This window comes from Camelus ferus, chromosome 32 (assembly GCF_009834535.1).
Source record: "Camelus ferus isolate YT-003-E chromosome 32, BCGSAC_Cfer_1.0, whole genome shotgun sequence".
NCBI classification, from domain to species: Eukaryota; Metazoa; Chordata; class Mammalia; order Artiodactyla; family Camelidae; genus Camelus; species Camelus ferus.
In genome coordinates, this window is record NC_045727.1 from 21,121,474 (window position 1) to 21,143,007 (window position 21,534).

A 21,534-nucleotide genomic window follows, 5' to 3' on the forward strand; every position below is an offset into this window, starting at 1 on the left:
TTTTAGCTCCACCATCTAACCTGCTCTGCTCCTCCCAGTCTCATGCCACCTGCAAATGACTGTTCCTGTTGTCTCTTGGATGTCCCTGATGCTGCAGTCTCGGGGAGAGCCCTCTGCCAGCCCTCAGGGCCCCAGCGCCACCCATTCCCACAGCGCACCCCGCTGCCCTTGCTGTTGGACGCTGGCCACGCAGCTGCCAGCACACGGCACATCCGACCAGACGCACCTGACCCCCATGCATGACCTGCTCCCCACGCAGGGCCCTCCTACAGCCCAACACAGCCCAGAGCTGATAGCGGGGAGCAGCCAGCTGCCCAGCCCTCATGCACCCTTCACCCCAGAAATCCAGGGTGCTGGGCACTTCCCAGGAGCAGCAGCTAGGTCAGCCACCACACTCTGCACAAGCCGCAGCCCCAGGTCCTGTGTGAACTCATAGCCGGCGCCCAGTCCCCCCAAGGGGCTCCGGGCCCCTTTCAGCAGGGCGAGGCGGGATGTCACCCAGAGCCCCCAGGGGCCGGTTCACAGCCAGAGCCGCCGGTGAGCGGAGGGACGCGCTCCACCACACACCTGCTGGGCTTCAGCCTGACGGCCGCCGGCCTGCCCGGCGGGGGTGGCGCGGCGAACAGCTCCTCAAAGAGTTTCCGTGACACCTTTTTCTTACTCAGCAGTTCTGCCTCGTGGCGAGTCATTTTATTTTCTAAACCAACGAGATCAAATATAGAAAGGTCGGCTTCCTACGGAGAAAAAGAGAACAATCGTGCTCCGTGAGGCAGTAGAAGAAACGCCTAAGAGTCAAGGTGGGCCCCACGCCAGGCGGCGAGGTCCCCGGCGGCCGCCTCCTCGAGGCACTCGGCCCCGTCGCTAAGTGGGACTGCGGCGCCTGGTCATCCCGAGAGGCACTGGGAAAGGAGAGGCGGCGGGCAGCCGGACCGGCCTCAGCAGGGGCCGTGGTGGGGGGCTGGAAAACCCTGGTCTGAGCCGAGGGAGATGCCCGGCCTCCCTGAGGGGCTGGGGAGGGACCCGAGTATGCTGGTGCAGGTGTGGGGGGGTGACACGTGGCGTGTCCAGAGCCCTGGGGACACTCAGTCCTCACGCAAGATACGGGGCCCGAGTCCTACGCAGAAGCCCGAGCAGGCAGGACAGCCCCCGAGGCCGCGGCCCCGCCGAGACCCAGGAGCTCAGCACACTGTGCTCAGGGTCACTCAACCTGACCCAACCTCTTTCCTTAAAAAGTTTACTTTTGTAAACATGATTTTCACCGCCCCCAAATTCAAACACAGAAAGACATACGAGTACATTTTTTTGGCTGAAAAATATCCCATCTCCACAACCTAGAGATAGTTACTAACACTTGAACAGAAAACTTTCCACGCACGTGAAAATGGTAACAAGTGATGGATAAACAGGGAGAGCAAGAGCCCAGAGGAGCAGGACTCTCCGTGTCTCATCCACTGCTGTCCCAGAGGCTACCCTGCAGGCCCTCGGTATGTTTGCTGAACACGAGTGAAACACAGCAAACAGCGGGCGCCATGCTCCTGGGTGCAGGGGCAGCACAGGGCTCATCCCCAACGTCCACCTCACCCCCGGCAAGGGCCGTGCACCGCTACCCACCCCCCTGGAGGGAATGCTCAGCCTGGAGCCCCCAGTCAGTGAGGAGGCGGGGACACGAGGGGAACTCCAGGCCCTCAGCGCGCGCGCGCACACGTACATGCGCACACGTGCACGCACGCACATGCACACAGGAAGGGGGCGCCCCCCCAGGCCTCAGACCTGCGCCTGTGAGGCCCCAGCCTGCAGCTCTAACCGCTGCACTCCACCTGCTCTGCTGTTTCTCACGACCGCAGCAATGCAAGGAAACACCCCCCCAGCATTCATACTATGGGCTCGTCCCTGAGGGTCAATTCCAAAGCTGCTCTAGGTGGAGCAGAAGGCACGTCACAAGTGCCACTCGATGCTGCCCGGCATCAGGTGATTTCAAAATACAGGACAAGAGTCAACGGAGACGGTGGCCCAGACCCAGCTGAACAAGCCGCAGGCAGAGCCCACCCTCCGCAACCTCTTTACCTTCCAGAAGTCCACATCCCGCGCCTTCAGGACCAGGGAGGCGGCGCGGTAGTGCAGCGGCCCTGCCGTGTACGAGGACTCCGGGAGCCGGGGCTCCACCAGCCCGGGGTGGTTGCAGATCCGCTGCAGCCTCAGGAGGATGCTCAGCACGTCCACGAAGTGCCCGCTCTTCAGTGCTTCTTGGGTCCTGCACCAGGAGAGACACAAGCACCGCTCCGCTCCTGCCTTACTCCTGCCCCACTCCAGAATCACAGCCGGCACATTCAGCCCAGACCCGGCTAGGAAGTGAGTTCTGTTGGAACACTCAGGTCTAAATTCACCTCCACGTGCCCTCTGACCTGCACAACACCCCTCTGAAATAACATGGGCCAGACATGGGCGCTGCTGTCCATGCCTCCCTCCGGCGGCGGGGAAGACCACCTTAGCAACGGCATCGGGCAAAGCTCTAGGTGACGTCACCTGACCCGGGAGAAGAGAGGCCCTCGAGGTGCGGGGAGCGACCACAAGGCAGGGCAGGAAGCAGACAAGCTGCAGCTGGGTGCGCGGCCAGGTTCCAGCGCAGACCTCCGGGATGAGGAGGGGGGGGCCGCCCTGAGGGCCGTCAGAAAGCAGAGGGCACCAACCCAGGAGCTCCGGGTAGAATGGAGGGAGAGGGAGGGATGAGGAGGTGACCGAGAGGCCGGGCCGATGGAGCACCAACATCCCAAGACAGAAGAGCCTGGAGGACAAGCACGCTGGGGAAGTCACAGTGAGAGCAGTGCTGCGTGTGCTGAACCCGCACTGCTCAAGCAGCCACGGGAGGACGCGGTCAGCTCGGGTGACCGTGGAGCATGGAGCTCCATGAGCAGCCCTGGGCAGCGCGGGGCTGAGCAGGGTGGAGACAGAGAAGCAGAGGGTCTGTCTGCGGAGAGCAGAAGGGAAGGGGGCGGGGGACACTCGAAGACGAAAGATGTCTGTATGAGACACAGGAGCAGCCGCCAGCAACAAATGCAGAAACTGAGAATGGAGGTTGCTGGGGGGAACGGACTGATGATGGAGACCAGGAGGAGGTGATGCAAACGCGGGCAGCTCTGCAGGGCTCTCTGGGAAGGAGGGCGGAGATGAACGGGGCTGAGAAGAGGGTGAAGACGTTAGAATTGTGTGACATGGTCCCTGTGCAGAGGAAGGGGAGGGGCTGACCGGGAGAGAGGCTCAGAGCGCCCCCGGGACCTCAAGACCTTCGCATCAACATGCAGCGAGTCGTGCTGGCAGCCCCTAGGGAGTCGGGAACCAGAAGCTGCAGTGGGCCTTGACTCGACAGGCCCGGAGGGAAGGCTCTCCCTGCCGCTCCACCAGGAGCCGAGCCACAGAACACCTAAGCTCTGCGGGCACCAGCAGCTCCCAGATCCAGAGGCCCCTCCACTCACAGTGGGACTGGGGCCGTCACCCCCAAGTGCAGGCCAACTTCCCACAACACGCCACCAGAGAGAGACAGAGCAGGCATCCTGAGGACGCCGCGGGGCTGTCTTGGTGAAGGACAGCCGGGGGCCCTGACTCCACAGGAGCCCCTTACGCGCTGGCCTGGGACCTGCTCTGCACGAGCTGCAACCCTCCCCACTGAGCGCACTCCCCGTGGACTGGAGTCAGTACCTGCTGACGCATCTGACCGACAGTACGGTCTTTCTGCTCCTGCACAAGGAACATCCCCGACACCCAGGAAGGACGCTTCGTCACTGGGCATGCCGTCAGGGGTGGGGGCTGTCACAGCTCCTATTCTGGGCTTAATTGACGCACTGACTGTTGCCCGTGAGAGCAGCTAATCAAGGTCAGGCTGAGAAGCCGCGGGAGTAACAATGCACACTTACTTCCTGTCCTAAAATCTTCCAAAAATAACCCTACAAAGCAAGCATGGTGAGCACTGTTCTGACAATTTTGCCCTTAACAACACAACCCTCACAGCGCCACAGCGTCTACCCTCATTTTATATGGGGCTGTGCCCATGCGTCATAGTGAGGGAGCCCATCACCACAGCACCTCCTGAACCTCGGTCCCCCGCGTCACACCATCGCCCTCCGTGTTGCCCCCACAAGGGGTGGGCACAGGGCAGCCGGTGAGCAGCCTGTCAGTCCCAGCTGCAGAAACTCGGGGGCTCGCTACAGAATGATGAGGCCCTCAGGCCACGAGGATGAGTCGGGAGAAGTGGTGAGACTGCATGTGACTTTCCAGCCTCCCCCGAGGAGGGGCAGCACGGGCATCATGACCGAGGACGAGTGTAGTCAGTGTCTCCAAGGCTTTACCCTCATTTGTGTGTTTGTCTTATCAGAACTCGGGGACACAAAGACCACGACGGGGAGAGTCTAACAGGTCACGGAGGGGACCACAGAGAGGACGGGAGGGGGCCTGCCGGTCTCGGGTCCCACACTGGCGAGCACGGAGCGCGGCGGGGCCACCCACCCTGCCCCTCCCGCGCCCTCAGCCCCACATCCCACGTGAGGCTCTGAACAGACAGGTTGCCAGGCAGATGGCGTCTCCTGCGTGACTCTGAACCAGCATTGCAAGCCACCCTGAGCTGAGGGCGGGGCGGGAGGCTCCACTCGGCCCGGGCTAGCCGCCCGCACTCACCCTGGCTGCAGGATGACGTCCTCGTACAAGGCCTTCTGCCGGCTGGACAGGCGGCACTTCAGAACGTGCTCATACTTCTTGGTCAGCTGCTTCTCCACGTCTCTCTTAGTTCTCCTCAAAATAAAGGGCTGTGTCACCTGAAAAAGGGACGCTATCCGTGGTCTCCTTCCCGCGGACGAGGCCCCGCGCCCCACACTCACGGGAGCCGTGCCCCTCGGGGCCGCGCGTACCCGGTGCAGCCGGATGACCACCTTGTGGTAGTAGTCCTGGTTCTCCTCGCTGGGCGCACGCAGGGGCAGGTGCAGGTAGGGCCGGGACAGGCCCGGGATGAGGAAGTGCACCATGGTCCACAGCTCCAGGAAGGTGTTGTGCAGGGGCGCGTCCACGAGGAGCAGGCGCTGCTGACTGAACACAAGCAGAGACGGCGTCGGAACCCGTGGACGCAGCGGCCCGGGGCAGAGCCACCTGCTCGGAGCAGAGCCACCTGCTCGGAGGGCGCGCGGGCGAGGGATGGTGACTCTGACCCAACGGACAATGACAGAGGTGGGCGGGCGGGGGGGAGGGGGGAGGCCGGAGCTGACAGGCCGCGCTGTGGGCGTCTGCACCACCCCCCTTTCTCCCCGGGAGCCTTTCCGGCCACACCACCACCCGGGCCTGCGTGGGGTGGCCAGACCTGTGCAGGGCGAGCACAGCGCCCCAGTGCCGCTCGGTCAGGCCCTTGACGCGCTGCATCTCGTCGACCACCAGGCACCTCCACCGCAGCCGAGAGAAGGCCGCGCGGCCCCTGAAGAACTGCTTGTAGGACGTGATGCAGACGTGGAAGCTGTTGGGCTCGCTCCACTCCTGCGGCACAGGACACAGGACACAGGCCTCGCCCTCCGCTCCCACCGCAGGGCGTCTCCACTGCTGGGTGCCCCTGCCCCCACGGTACCCCCCCCCGCCCCTTCAGTGACTGCTCTCCCCGCACAGGAGCTGCACATGCTCCCTCATCTTTCCCTCCTGGAGCCCAAAGCACTGTGTTGGAAAATTAAGAAACGGTTCTGGGGGCAGTAACAACTGGTTTTGGAAAAGGGTTATTAGCACACAGCACCCTGAAGTACACACCAGCTTTCACAGCATGAAATCTGAGTGAGGGGAAAACATACTCAGAAAATGACAGGAAGTGTGAACATCGATGTTGCAACTGACAGCATTATAAGCTTTTTAAAAGCAAATTAGTAACCAGAGATAGTTAAAAAAAATACACCTCAAGGTGCTTTTTCAGTAAACACTACTCAACACAATACAGTCTAATAAAAGAAATCTCTTCAGTGAAAAACTGTGATCTGCGCCATACTTCTACCTACAATCTAGTACTACAAACTACTGGGCAGGGAAAAGAGTCCAGATTTGCTCTAGAATCTGTCCATCACAAATACTCCTAATGAGCACTTCCACGGGGATTACTTCACAGATTCATAATTCGGAACATGGTTGCGCCGTAATCTCTCACTTCTGCTTGTGATGATCAGCAGGTCTACAGTTTAAAAGGACGTCCAGAGACCGCTCAGTTCTGGGGGACGCTCGCTCTCTCCCTGGGAAGTGAATACGGGCCCCGCAGGGACGGAGGCCGTCAGCCCGGGCCCTCCCTGCAGGCAATGACTGGGTCACCAGGTGTCCTCGACTTCGAGGGGCTCTAAGCCCAGGGACAGCTGCAGGGTCTGGAATCCCACAGAGGAGCGACCTACGGTGATTCCACTAACAGGCACGCGCTGGCGTTCTGCGTCTGCCTTCCGCAGGAGTTCAGCGGGCTCTCTGCCTAGCTGAGCTTCAAGCTGAGGATGACACACCTGTCTCTTGGCCCTGAGCTCCCCGCGGCTGCCCGCGTACAGGAGCGCCTTCAGCCCGGGACACCAGCGCTTCAGCTCGAGCTCCCACTTGAGGATGTTACAGCTCCGCGCCACCACCAGGTGAGGGCCCCAGTTGCCTTCAAAGGAAAGAAGACACAGACGTTTCCTCTTTGAGTGAGACCCCCGGGCAAGTCCGGGCCACGGCACCCTGCCGGGCTGGCAGGCACGTGCGGGGGGCCTGGCGCACACCCACGGCCAGCATCCAGCCGGGGGCACCGGCGTCCTGGGGCCTCACGATGACGCAGCCCCAGAGCAACCTACCCCCTGCGGCTGCACTCGAAAGAGCTGCTCAGTGGTCGCTTCTCAATAAAATGAGTATCTAGTCAAAAACACAGTGACCCCTAATGAAGGCAGGGGGAAGACCACTCACCTACCACGAACCACGCTCAGAAGGGAGGAGAGCACCCAGACTGAAGGTCCCCTCCACCCACGAGCCCTGGGCCCTGCACCTGCCCGAGCCCCCCAGCCAGCATGGCCCACGGCGCACCACTGCGTACGGGCACTGGCCCAACGCCCAGGCCCATCGCGGTTCCCGGCCGCCAGTCAACTCACCCGACCGTCCCAGGACACTTCCAGTTTCATTCTTCAGAAAAATAAGGGTTTTTAAAAAATTATTAGATTAATACACACATAAATTTCAACTGCTGTATTATAGCCACCCAAAACAGAAGAAAATATTCGCAAACAATGTAATCAATAAGGGGTTAACATCCAAAATATACAAACTGCTCACACAACTCAGTAACAAAAAAGCAATCCAATCAAAAAATGGGCAGAAGACCTAAACGGACATCTCTCCAAAGAAGACATGAAGATGGCCAACAGGCAAGTAAAAGATGCTCAGTATCGCTAATTATCAGAAAAATGCAAATCAAAACGACAATGAGGTATCACCTCACACTAGTCAGAATGGCCATCACCAAAAAGTCAATAAATAATAAGTGCTGGACAGGGTGTGGAGAAAAGGGAACCCTCTTACACTGTGGGTAGGAATGTAGTTTGGTGTAGTCACTACGGAAAACAGTATGGAGATTCCTTAATAAGACTAAAAACAGAACTACCATATATTCCAGCAATCCCAGTCCCAGCAGAGAAAGCTCTGCTTTGAGAAGATACACACACCGCAGTGTTCACGCCAGCACTATTCACAGTATCCAAGACATGGAAGCAACTTAAATGCCCATCAACAGAGGACTGGATACAGATGACACAGTGTATTTATACACTGGACTACTACTCAGCCATAAAAAAAGAATAAAACATTGCCATTCGCAGCAACTTGGATGAATCTGGAGATCGTTATACTGAGTGAAGAAAGTCAGACAAAGACAAACACCATATGGTATCACTTACATGTGGAACCTCAAAAGTAAAACAAATGGATCTACATACAAAACAGGCTCATAGACACAAAAAACAAACTTGCGGTTACCAAAGGGAAGAGGGGACAAATGAGGAGTCTGGGATCGGCAGCTACAACTAGCGCACACACAACAGACAAGCAGCAAGGTCCTACTGCCCAGCACAGGGAACTATACCCAGCATCTCGTAATAACCCATAACGGAAAACAATCTGAAAATAAAAATGTGTATATACATAACACGGAATCACTTTGCTTTGCCCCTAAAACTAACACAATACAGAAAGTCAACTATACTTCAATAAACAAAGAGAACCACCCAAGAGCAAAATGGACAAGCAGACAGAAACTTCACGAAGGAAAGAGTACCAACAGAAAATAAAGTCACAAACAGGGACCACCTCACGAGCAGGGAAATGCTGGCCAACCCCAGGTGCCGGTTCTCCCCAGTGAGAGGCAGGATGTTCTTTCCCACTAGAATTTAGCACACCGCCCCATTTCTGGAGAGGAACAAAGCATCTATATGTGTGTTTGTGAACGCGCCTGTTTAACACTTGGGCGAAGCAAGGCAGGGCACACAGCAGGCACCCTGAGCGGTCACCACTGCGAATGGAAGGAGGTGGACTGCAGCAGACTACTCTTTTTTTCTTTAACTTTAAATAGCAAAAGAAAACAGTTGAGTTTGGGAGCGACTTTCACTGTGTAAACAAGTCTCCTGGAGTGAGCCCCACTACGCCTGAAGCACCAGGGAGTCTGGTTTGACGGTTACACAGCGATGAGGAACCCGAGGACAGTGGCCGCACGGGATGGGGGACAGACAAGAAGCCATGTTCCAGGGGACACACAGGTGTGGTGTCTGCGGTGCATCCATGTGTGGAAGTGGAGCAGGCGGCACACGGGCCTCGTCCTTCAGAGCCAGCGCATCAGCCCTGCCGTCCCAACAGTCAGCTGCCCGGCGGCGGGCCCTCCAGGTCTGCCCCTGGTGGAGTCCACCGAGTGACTCCTCAGGCCGGCACCAAGCAGATCTCTCATGAGGAAGAGCCAGGCCCCGCAGCCGGCGAGGCCCCCCGCCCCAGTCAGCCGACAACCCTCCTGGCCCTCGTACTCCTGCCACCAAGCTGCCCCACAGACACAGCGGCTACCCGTTCACCTCCGCACACACCGCCTCCTCTCCCTGAGACCCTGCTGCCAGCGGCCACGGCTGTCCAGGCCTCGGCCCACATACTCCATGACAGGCCACCCTGGATGCGCCTGCTCAGAGCCGCCACGCCACTCCCTACGGGCTGAGTCCGCATCACGGATTCACCATGCCCGGTGTGGGCCTGCAAGGGGGCATGTGTTCTGGTCATGGCAGTACCCTCAGTGCCCAGAACACTGCCTGGAAGGGGGCAGGTGCCAGGCAAGTCATGAAGAATGAATAACTGACTCACTCATTCATTCAATTAATGAAATAAAATGTCCTGTTTTTAGAGGTGAAGGCTGCTTCCAATTTCTTAATATTATAAATATAGTAATGAATACTTTTTCACTTGAACAATAAAATAGTAGGCAAGGTGGTTTTTTTCATCTTGTGATAACTAAATATATTAAAACCCATTTTAAAGCACTACATTGAACAGTCGGACTGGCTCAAAAGCAGAAACATATTAATACAAGAAAACAAGGCACCAAAGTTGATCCATTCGTATTAAAACTAACGGCCAGACAAAAGAAGTTTTCAGAACCAAATAACTCCCCTCTTCATTTCTGGAGCTCACAAGGCTACTGAATTTCACTTGCTTCCATTCAACCTACTCAGGGTGCCAACTCCGTCCGGAGTCAGACAGGCCCTCCTCACTTCCAAAGCTCCAATGGTGAAGAGGGAGGTGGCATGTCCGTGTGTCTCCGGGAGCTGACTGAAGCGTGAGTCCAGAACAGAATGCTATCAACGCTCCCTCTGCACTAGAGACACAGGCACCACAGGTGCAGGATGGGGACCAGGCAACCCCGACCCACAGGCCGAGCGGAGGGCAGTGAGTGGGGGCTGAACACCGCGTGAGCCCTGAGAGCCAAGGGGTGAGGAGGCAGCCGGCAGGTAGCTGGCAGCCCACCCCTCTGCTGCTGCTCAGCTGCCGAGCCCTCGTAGGGCTCCAGGCCGCTGCCCACGGGACCTGAGCAGCAAAGACACGGTCGCACGGGTGGGATCCAGTGGAGAGACAGAAGGGCAGGCGTCACTGCACGGGGGAGGTGGCGGGGGCCCTTGCTCTCGGGGCCTGGCCGTGGCAAGTGAGCAGAGACAGAAAGCCGCTCCCCACCCTCATGCCAGATTCACAGCCTACAGCCCGGTCTCAGCAAACACAAATGGTTCAAAAAATGACAAGCTCTCACCTTCGTTACAAGCAAGGTGGGCAAAGAAAGCAATGATCTGCACGGTTTTGCCCAGCCCGGCATCGTCAGCCAGGATGCCGTTGAGATTCTTCCGGTAGAGCTTGGCCAGCCAGTCCAGGCCGATCTTCTGGTAGTCCCGGAGCGCGCCGTACAACAGGGCCGGGGCGCTCAGCTTCGCCTGCATGGACAGACGGGCCCCGTGAGCACCCCCCACAACAGCCAGCAGCGTGCTTCCCCCCGTGAGCGCAGACCAGTCACGTGACAGACAGGCCCCCGGGAAAGCCGCAAAATCATTCACGGGTAACAGGAAAGATAAGCCGCATGGGTTCTTCCTGACAACTTCCGCAACTGGGATACAGAGCTTTTCTGGGAGCAGGAAGCCTTCCCCTGCCTCACAGAGACACCACCCTCACGTGAAGTGCAGCGCCTCACCGCGGTGCTGATCCGGGCACTGCCCTTGGGCAGGATGGCTTCAGCCACAGCAGTCACTTCCGCGATGTCCTTCGTGTGAGGCTTCCCAACGTTCACTCTCTCAGCGGCTTTGAACTGGTCCATGATGAACAAAGAGTCGATGAGAACCACGCCCTTCCGGCTCTCCCGGTCGCCTGAGCAGGCTTCCGCTTCTGCCAACAAGAGAGAACCGGGGTTCGTGGGATTCGAGACGGCCGTGAGGGTGTTACGAGTCCACTTGATGGGAGGGGAGGGGAGGGAAGTTGACAGAACTCAAATATTTCACATACAGAATTAAGCAGTAATTCTTTTGTTTTTAACCTACTTCGTATAGCTTACAACGCCATCCAGATAAACTGGTAGCAACTCTTTATGTTAGGAAACCATCGCAAGTAGCACCACTCTGGGAAAGCCCTCAGGCAGAACTGGAGAAGGCCTGTGCAGCAGCCAGGAGCCAGTATCACCAACAGGCCTGCGGCCATCGAAGGCTTTAGTGACTGCCCTCCACCGCCAAGGAAGGAAGAACGAGAAGCACCTCCCAGTCTAGGCAAGTGAGGGGTTGACGGCCCTCCTCCAGCCCTGCCGCAGCGCGGGGTCCTGAAAGCCCCGGCCTCCCCACACAACTCTCCTGGGCCCCTCCCACCGCGCCCTGCCCGCCGGTGGCCAGTCTGATGACCAGAACAAGTGCAGTGGAAACAAGAGCAAGCAGGCCCTGTCTGGTGCAGCCTGTGTACCTGCTTGGAACGTCTCATAAAGTAAAACGAACCCCTTCAAACAGGCGCGTTGAATAAACAGGGCACAGCCTGAATAAATACGTAACATCTAGTCCATCGACGATGACTCTTGTGAATCTGGGGAAACGTATGTCCACACTGTCCACAACTGGACCAAGTGCTCTGATAACCGCCAAGTTTATCAGTAAAAGTAAAAAGCACAGAACTCAACAAAGCTGTTCAATAGAAAATTGCACATACAATACATTTTCAGCTTTTTCCTTCACCAGACTGAGAGAAACGAAGGTAGTTTTTAAACTCCGTTTTAAGCACCCTCCATCTAAGTATTATGGCTTCTGTTTTAAAGCTGAACTCTTGAAAGATGTTAAAACAGACCTTCTTCTTCACTGGTCTCCGCACTGTCAGGTTTAGGCTGGGGCCACTGGAGGTTTGGCAGAAAGGCACCTTCATACAGCTTCATGAGGTCAATTAAGGGCAACTCAGCTGGAAAGGATTTGCAGGAAGAACGGTTACTTTACACCAACAGTGCCGACTGGGAAGAAAACACGATCAGGAACGGGCCCCTCCACACACAGCCGACCGTGGACAGCTTGGGGTTTAGGGGCACAGACTCTGTATGCCTCACAGCCCCACCACGCGGGGTCCCTCCACACCCACAGTCCCGCCCGCCGTGGGCTGTGCGGGGCTGCAGTTCACCGCTGAAGCACCCACGTCCACGTGGACCCGTGCAGCTCACACACGCGCGCCTCAAGGGTCAGACGTGTGTTCCTTTTCCTGGCTGTAAACAATTCCTTGGGAAAAGGATGTATTTTCTAAAAGCACATTTCTTTTTCCCTAAAACTAATAATGATGGTCCACTACTGATATAAGGTATAAGGTATTTTCTTTATAGAATAAGACGAAAATTTTTTAAATGAAGAAATTCAACAACTACTCATAAAAGAACAAATATTCCCCAAAATAACCTAATAAATATACGGTAAAACCTATATTTTAATAAATGGAAGTCTAAAAATACATTTGATGGAAATAACTGCTGAATATGATACATAAATACACAAAACAGCAAATAAAAAAAAAGTTCAAAAGGTACAATAAGACTGTCAGACTTTCTGTGAAAAGGGCTCCCTCTAACTGATCAGATAATCCCCAAGCTAAAGCCCATCCACCACGGACAAAGGCTTCACACACAAAACACTGCAGAGGGCTCGCAAAGTGCCCGTGTGCTGAGCATCTCCAGAAGCCAGCACACGGCGGTCCTCCGTCGCAACAGCAGCCTCTTAAAGACCGTAATTTGGACAAATATAATGTCAAACACCCTCAACACTGCAGGCGATGGTAGAAACAGGCTTAACTTTTTGGAAACCAGTAGGAAAAGCTAAAAGGCTTTCAAGTTCATGCCCTCTGACCTCACTGTTTCCCACTTCCGTGAGTCTGTCCAGGGAAGCGATCAGAAACCTGGGCCCAGGTTCATGTTCAAACACTGCTCCGCACAGTGTTACACAGCAGCAAGGCGACAACACTGTGAGCTGTGCCCCTGTGATGCGTGAGCTTTTCTGCGTGTGTGTCATATGTCAATAAAATATGTGGTCAAAATAACAAACGCTACGCAGAAAGGACCCCGAAAGAACCACGTTAGAGGCACTATTCAAGATAATAACAATCCACAGACTTGTTCTGCTCATGATTCAAACCACTCGCCACACTGGGTAGGTACGTGATAAAGCCAAGCAGAAGCAACTAGAGTATGTGGTGTTCATCAGAAGGTTCTTTGACTTTTCTGCACGTCTGAATGTTTTCATAACGAGACGCTGAGAAATCTCACACAGTGGCTATTGAAGTAGGGAAAAAGCATGAGAAAGAACTGAAAAACTGCTATGAAAATAAGATAATTCAGTAAAGTGTCTTGGAACCAACTTAACTCACAGAAATCAACAGCCCGCACACATATAAACTAGTTTGAAGATATAACAGGAAAAAAAATTGTTTAGATAAAACAGTTAAATAACTGGAATTAAGCTTTTTAAAAACGCACACCACCTACACAGAAGTGCTGAGAGGCTTGTGAGGGGCAAGAGGGGGCCTGACGGGGGGGGGGGAGGGGGCGGCGCCCTGTGGACAATGGGGGCGAGGCAGTGCCCAACGCCGCCACCTCCCGGTGGTCACAGCCAGTGCAGTCCCCTCGCTGGCCAGGGCCAACCCGGGAGACCACCAGATGGTGTGAAACGACAGTGAGCAGCTGACAAGGTTCTGCTGTAAGAGATGCTGCCTCGCAGAGCTCACCTGCTCCGGGGACACCAGGCCCCAAGTGCCAAACCCCCCAGCACCCCCACCCCCGTCACCAGGACACTCACACAGCTGAGCACTGGGCTTGCCTGCCAACAGCCGGCCAGCCTGCCAGCTGGGGGGTTGAACCCACGGGGAATGGAAGCCAAGCCTCCTGACGGCAGCATCTTCGCAAGCCCCAAGCCGGGACCACCCAGCCGGGCTGCTCCCCACTCCTGCCCTGCGGGGAGGGGAGAGAGCTGGAGCACCATGTGCACGCGGGCCCCAGCCAGTCAAGGCCACCCGCCGTTCCTGCCACACGAACCCAAAACAAGGGGCAGCGGAAGGCTAAGAGAATAGACAAGCTGGAACGCTGGATCTGAACCGAGCCATCATGACTGACCACCACCGTCTACTGCCTTTCCGGTGTAAGTGCCCCTCTCAGCTCAGGAACAAGCCAAAGGTGTCCACCATCGGCACCTCTATTTCTACACTTTATCACGAGGAACAGTCATAAAATGACCAGGGTCACAAAGGAAAAACTGTCATTCTCTGGAGATAAGAGGTTATGTCCACAGAAGTAACTCGAGAGTTCAGCGGAGCAACACGTGACAATCAACTGCACTTCTACGTACCAGCAACAAATTAAACCTGCAGTCTTAAACATATGCCATTTACTACAACTTCAAAAAAGGTAACGCGTCTAGAAATAGATCTAACAAAAAAGACGAACCCCTGTAACACTCGTGGAAGCCACTTAAGAGCCAAGCACAGATAAACACGTGCTACTGCGCAGCACGAGGAGATCTGTTCAGCGTCTCGTAGCAGCTCACGGTGAGAAAGCATGTGAGAATGAATGCATGTGCATTCATGCACAGCTGAAGCCCTGTGCTGCCCACCAGGAATTAGCATAGCACTGTAAGCTGACTGTACCTCAATTAAAAAATAAAAATAAAAACAAAGACCTAAGTAAACGGAGAGGACACTCTGACCATAGGCTGGAAAAGCTCAACTTCATAAAGACGCAGTTCTGACCAAACACCCACTGATTCAACCACTTTCAAATTAAAATCCCGTTTTTTCTCTGAAACCTGATGAGCTGATTCGGAGATGTATCTGAAATAGGCCCCCAACTGTCAGGACTCCCCTAAAAAACAACTGGGCAGAAGGACTTACGTAGCCAGACCCCAAGAATGACTACGGAACCAGAGCAATCGAGATGGTGTGCTACCGGGACAAACCGATCAACAGAACAACAAAGGTCCCCGGACACGTGGCCGCCTGGAGGAGGGTGCGCCGAGCACACTGAGGGAAGATGAGCAGTCCACCATGCGGGGAAGAGGGGCTGCACTCTTACCTCACACCACAGACAAAAGCCACGCTGTGATGAACTAAAGACAGCAACACGAGAGCAAAAACAAAACCTTTCAGACAGTCCAGAAAAACAGCCTTTTGATCTTGAGGTTACAAAGTTTTTTTCTCTTCAACTACGCTGAAATTAAGAACACTTGTTCCTCAAAAGGCACCACAAAGAGAATGAAGACACACCAGTGAACTGGGAAAAGGTCACTACCACACACATCGCTGACAAGGAATTCGTGCCCAGGACACACAAAGAGAAAAACTCAAAACCCAACAGGCAAGGCCCGCCGCCCCGGGAAACCCATGGAGAAACGCTGCGCCCCGCCTCGCTGGTCACCAGGACAGCAAGTGCCCTGAGCCGCGGAGCCCGGGACGACCACCGGGGCCTCTGCTCTGAGCAGACGCCACGCCCGTGTGCACAGGAAAGAGAGGGAGCTGTGTGCGCGGCGTCCGCGTGGACGGAGGCAGGGGCCACGGCTCACCCCGGTGGCACACTGATGGCCCGGGACAGGCCGGCACCAGGACACCGTCCAGCAGTGAGAAAGAATGAATTGAGTTCACACAACAACGGGGACGAAACCTGGGGACAGAACTGAGCGAGAAGAGCAGGCGGGTGAACCTGCAGCATGAGCCTGTTTCTACAAAGTTCCAACACGGCGAGCAAAGCGCTGCGTTCAGGACCCACGTGGGTGGGGGGAGAACAGAACCAAGGGAAGGACAAGCCCAGGACCCAGCGTGGCCGTCGCCCCCGGGGAGCGGAGGGGCAGGAACGGGCGCCCTTCCTACCCCGGGCAGCGCGGCTGGTCGCCCTGCACTCGGTACCACGCGTGGGTTCTGAACGTGCGGCTGAGCACTTTAGTAAGCTACTCGCAGCCCACCTTCCTTGACTAGGTCAGACAGCTCGGCCTGGTGATCCACAGCCCCCTCGTTCGCCTCCTCCTCCTCGATCGTCTCCTCCTCGTCTTCCACTGAAACGGTCACCAGGAAACACCAGCGAGAAAGTTATTCATGAAACGCTACAAAGCTTCAAAACTGCTCTGTTATTAGAGGAGAAACGAAGTCTTGTCACTTCTCAGGTTAAACCTGGAAATGATAGTTTATTAAGTGAGCAATCAACAGAGACCATACTTCCTCTTACATTTCAGGGTGAGAGAGAGCCTGGTTCCTCACTATGTGACAGACATACTCAGGCCAGCACAGGGCGGGAGGCGAAACTCCCTTCCCGCCTGGGGAGTCCGCTGCCCCACTGCCGGAGACCCACAGACATGCTGCCAGGGTCACTAGGCATGCGTCCCCACCCATTTCAGAGGCCCCGGCCACTGCCCAGCTCAGGATTCCCTCAGCTCAGCCCCCGTCCTGTGCAACCACCGTCTCAAACTGGCTTCGGCCCTGCACCCCCAAACCCCATGCTGGTGGAGAAGAGTCTACCAGCACCCCCGGCAGAGCTCCACCGCCCATGGGCCACTTCTCCAGCTGGGCGTGAGCGCCCACCACACGAGGCCTTCCCAGGCGGCCTGCACCTTCTCTCCCGCCAGCCTCAGCCCCTCTTAGCTGACTCCTTCCCACCAACACTTACTGCCCCTCCTCCGCACACACACGCGAGCACACACACAGACACGCAGACACACACACACTCCAACTCCTCATCTCCTCACTGCAAAGCCCCACCATCCACCAAGGCACCTGCCCCACAACACAAGCCCCTGGGCCACTGGGCTCTTCTGGTCAAGGCCACGCTCGCCACGCAGGCCGCACGGAGCGAGCGCTCCACCTGCAACCTCAGGGAGCCCTGCACAGTAGAGAGCACCGGGGACAGACCTTCATCATCCGTCAGTGACATGCTGGCTTTTCTTTTCCTCCCGGATGTTCCCGGATCCTGAAACACAGAACACAAATCGTATGCACGCCCGAGATCTGAAAACACAATGAGAAGCCAAAGCAGACATGTCTACCTAACACGCACCTAAAAGACAAGGAGAGCCGGAGGCAGGTGTGCAGGCCACCCGCCCACATAGTCACGGGAAAGGCAGGGGGCAGCAGAGGAGTGAGACAACCCACAGTCACTGCGTTCAGCTGCGTCTCCCCAGACCACCAGCCTGACACCCCACGTGAGCTAAAGCTATAAAGGAACAGTTCTGTGCCAAAGGCAGACTGATTTTATAATGAAACGCTATTTACAATCTGCAAGTTTCTCAGATAAAACAAGTCAGTGCATCTTGCCAGACACTGTATCTCAATGACACCGTGAGAGCACAACCCGGAACTTACCAGGAAGCTGTCCAGTGACACATCGAGTCCCTGAGGTCTCAGTTCTTTCCCTAAAACGACAGGTGATGTGGTTCGTTTTCCCCAGGGCCGAGGAGGAGGTGACCTTCACACGCACCCAGGGCACCTGTGCTGATGGAGGCCGCCGGCTACCTGCCCCCGTGAGGAGCAGACAGCAAGAGCCAGTCCCGCTGCCTTCCTCCCAGTCACACCGGGCGGCGGCCCCACCTCCACACCCGCCAAGCGCTGGCCGCTCTCAGCTTTCAGCACGCATGATTCTGCAGGTACCCAGAAGCCTCCCATCTGGGAAAGTTCTTATTTGATGATCTGCATGATCTTACAGTCCCAAGACTTCCGGCGGCGGCTGCCTCTCTGCCTCAGTTTCCCCATCAGTAAAAGGGAGGTGTTGCGCCCAGAATTCTCGCGGTGAGGACCGCTCCCCAGGGCCTGGCACACCTCAGAGCGTCCAGTGATGGGGCTGCCACTACAGACGTGGTCGAAGCCAGGCAATGGTGCACAGGCACCCCGGTGGGCACTGCCCTTGGGGAGCTCACTCCCTGTCCAGGGACGGGCCAGGGGCAGGCTCAGAACCCCGGTTCTGAGAGCACCCCAAAGCTGATCAACCCGAGGGTACTGACTCATCCTGGTGAATCTCAAAAGAACTGAGACAGTCAGCTCCCACAGCACACAAGAGAAACCAGGACCAGGCTGGTAAGCAGAGGACCCCCCTGGGTCCACGAGGCGACGGCGAGCCATCGGGACTAACACAGCCTGGGAGAGGGGACGGCTTCTGAACGGGTGTCATACCTCTTCTGGATCCTTTCTGTAAATTTAAGGCCTTTTTCCTTTTTTCTTCTAATTCTACTTGTAGTTTTATTTCCACAACCTAAATGCAAAGAGTTAAGTAAGCATGTGACTAGGAACGTAAACAATAAAGTTCTGTATACGAAAACGTTAAAACTCACACACATCGTCCAGAAGCACAGTTGTCCCAGCCTCCTTTCAAACTACAGCTGACCCTTGAACAACATGGGTTTGAGCGGCACGGGGCCACTTTCACACGGGTTTTTTCCAAGAGTAAACACTACAGAACGACACGGTCTGCAGCTGGCTGAACCCGCAGATGGAACCGCAGACACGGGGGCCAATTACCCGCGCGGAAGGTCGGCGCCCCAGCCCTCGCGTTGTTCAAAGGCCAGCGGCACTTCAGAAAGAAACACTCGGTCTGGCACCTTTGCACTGTTCTGTGGCCGCGGCATCCTGCCCAGATACTGCCAGACAGCAAAATGTGAATTTTTATTGAAAGGAAGCTAGAGACAGAGCAGCCGTTCTGGAGACAAGCTGCCTGTAGTGACCGGCACTGCTGCCAAGCAGAACGGCCTGAAAGACCCCGCAGGAAGGCTCACACGCCGCCGGGGGCATGCGGGCTACAGCTGGCGGGTATTCAACGCGCTAAGAGAAACAGCGGGAAGCCAGGTCTCCTAAGGAGCCAACAGTCAGGGGTGCCGACAGGCAGCGCGGGGACCCCCCCCCCGGGCCACCTGCCGTGGGCATCCCCCTCCCTCAGCCGGGCAGCGTTCAGGAGGCAGCCCCGCCAGGCAGGACGTGCCATGTTCCCAGGGCCCCGTCAGCGCCAGCACTCACCTGCTCGATGTTCCACCAGAAGTGCTCTATCTCGCGAGCCGCCGACGCGGCGATGCGCCTCAGGCGGCTCTGCGCCTCCCTGCGCCCGCGCTCCTCCCGGAGCTGCTGCTCCTCCAGCCGGCGCGCCACGGTCCTCACAAGCTGGTGAGCGAAGTTCGAGACCCTTAACGCTGCGCCACGTCGGGCCAGGAAGAGACACGCGTCTCTCCACACTGCCCTGAGCCTGAGGCCGCACACACGGCCCGGGACGCAAAGGAGAAGCCCGGAGGCCAGCAAGAACCGCTGCTGACGTTCCGCCTGACTTTTCCAGAAAGTGCCGTTTTACTAAGTCCACGCACTTCTCTCCAAAATGCAACGTCACATGTGCTACAATCTTCTTTCCCCCTTTAACATGTGACTAACATCTTTCTACCAATCAACACAGATCAAGATCAGTTTTAATGGTTACCATTTCCATTGCATGAATGCGGTAAAATTTATTTAATTCCTAGGTATTAAAAAAGTTGGGTTGGGATAATTCATTTCTTTTTTAAGGTTTTTGCTTTATATTGCCAACTGCTTCCAGAGTTTATACTCTCTACACCCCCACCAGCAGTGCCTCAGAAAGGTGCAGAAATAACTTAGAAATGAGCATGCCCCCAGCCCTAAGCACAGCACGCTGTGGCGCCCTGATTCTGGTGAGAAGCGTGCCGGAGGCCAGGTGGACACTGACGCGGCCTCCCGCCACACGACTCCAGGGGCCTGGTCTTGGTCGATCACACCCCCCTGAGTGAAGCCTCCTGCTTCACGCGGCCACAGCTCGTGGTTCAGTGTCAGTGTCCCCGTCCACCGCTCTGTCCAGCCCTGTGTCTACATGCTCAGGACCATCTTCCTTGGTGAAAAAGGACACGCTTAAGGAGCAACCTGGGTTTTCTTCTGAAATACCCATGGATCTGATTTAAGACCCTTTATACTCGGAACTCTGTTATCCCCGTGGTCTCAGCTTTTCTCTACCAAAACTACGCGGGGAGAGTGAGGGGAGAGCTCAGGGGAGGAAGGTGGACAGGAGGGCACACAGACTCAGTCCCCAGTCCTGAGGGTACAGGAAACACGAAGACAGCACACGGGCCCGAGGAGCAAAGACACTGGCACGGCGATGGAGGTGGGAGATGACGGGCCCCGAGCTGTGCGCACACACACAGGACAGGTGCTCCGCGTTTCAGGATCTAAGGTTTCTAGAGATCTATCACCTTCTACATTGCCAGCGTTAGCGGCAGCACCTCCCAGCTGCCAGGCATCCCCCAGGGCTGGGTGCCTGCTCGGGGAGCAGAGAGAAGGAAACAAACTCTGAGCCGGAACTAGAGAAGCTGGACCGGAGACTAGGCCGCGCAGAGCAGGCCCCAGGGCGGCGCACAGCCGGGAGGCCCGGGGACGGCGCCCGGGCTGCTCACCATCCACTGGCCTCTCCCCACTCCAGCTCTCACCTCGCTCTCAGGGCTGCAGGCATCCTCATTCCAGCGAGACAAAGAGCCTAAACCCCAGGCCAGAGCTGCGGCAGGGCAGCCACGTCTGCACCCTACAGCCCGACAGGCCACGCTGGAGCACGGCTGACAGCCCTCAGAAGTGAGTCACTCAGCAGCTGCTTTCTCAACAGCAGCGAAGCATTCTCCATCTACTCACGAGCCAAGAAATCCTTCAGACGGCGGGGCTGGGAGACTTCCCATCTCTAGCCCTTTAAGCCCCTCACACCACCCAGTGACGAGAGAAAAGCGCCATTGCCTGCGCCGCAGGACTACCTTCTTGGCAGCGGCCACCTTCCACCTCCTCTCCTGGGCGAAGTCTGTGGCCATCCACTGCATCTCCTCCAGCAGATAATCCCAGTGCGATTTGGGACGGGGCGCCTCCTGCAGTTTTGGCAGCCGTCTGAGGGACCATAGGCCTTCTTTCCTTAAATCTGCGATTCGCTGATGGATCTGGTTTTCCTGTAAGGAGCGAAGGGGTGAAGGAGGTCCAGCACACAGCTGAAGGCACACTGCTAACTCACACCATGATCGCTGCACGCCTACTACGCAGAAGTCTCGGTAACAAAGAGCGAGCCAGACACGAAGCCAACAGCAGCTCCATGAAAGATCAGGGGCGGGGGTGTGCGGCCCCCAGGGGCACCAGAAGCAGCTGAAGCCACAGTCCTGCCCCAGCCCGGAGACTAGGGACAGCGTGTGCAGACCAGCGCTCACAGCGGAGCACTTACGGGAGGCGACACCCTGCCGGGAACCCGCCTCCACCCGGGGAAGGGAAGGAGATCTACAAGCGGGCCCCGGACCAACCCCACGTCAAACAGCGACGGGGACTGCCGGGCTCATGGTGTCCGGCCTATTTTACGTCTCTTTCAACTCCCCTGATGAAGCCGAGCAGAACGACTGCCTTGTCACCCAAGGGCAGCAGGCACTGAGGGCAGGCCGTGACCCGCACGGGCCTGCCCTGCACGCCCCGGCCCTCCAGCATGCAGCGACAGCGGCCCCAGATCGCTGCTCTCGGCACAGGAAAGCCCGTCTC

General features: G+C 56.6%; 1 protein-coding gene across 21 annotated transcripts in view; it reads right to left on the reverse strand.

Annotated features, from left to right (window-relative positions):
- The window catches only part of EP400 (E1A binding protein p400), a 98,459-nt gene that overhangs the window by 44,308 nt on the left and 32,617 nt on the right, over window positions 1–21,534 (reverse strand). For all 21 annotated transcript variants that reach the window (XM_032471358.1, XM_032471361.1, XM_032471373.1 and 18 more), the window contains 15 exons: window positions 20,778–20,963; window positions 19,003–19,143; window positions 18,166–18,244; window positions 17,362–17,411; window positions 16,912–16,969; window positions 15,972–16,061; window positions 11,842–11,949; window positions 10,715–10,905; window positions 10,283–10,460; window positions 6,495–6,631; window positions 5,339–5,508; window positions 4,896–5,070; window positions 4,666–4,802; window positions 2,065–2,251; window positions 568–734 (listed from right to left, as the gene is read on the reverse strand). In XM_032471358.1, the coding sequence (XP_032327249.1) occupies window positions 568–734; window positions 2,065–2,251; window positions 4,666–4,802; window positions 4,896–5,070; window positions 5,339–5,508; window positions 6,495–6,631; window positions 10,283–10,460; window positions 10,715–10,905; window positions 11,842–11,949; window positions 15,972–16,061; window positions 16,912–16,969; window positions 17,362–17,411; window positions 18,166–18,244; window positions 19,003–19,143; window positions 20,778–20,963 (2,054 nt within the window). The remainder of the gene's footprint in view (window positions 1–567; window positions 735–2,064; window positions 2,252–4,665; window positions 4,803–4,895; window positions 5,071–5,338; window positions 5,509–6,494; window positions 6,632–10,282; window positions 10,461–10,714; window positions 10,906–11,841; window positions 11,950–15,971; window positions 16,062–16,911; window positions 16,970–17,361; window positions 17,412–18,165; window positions 18,245–19,002; window positions 19,144–20,777; window positions 20,964–21,534) is intronic.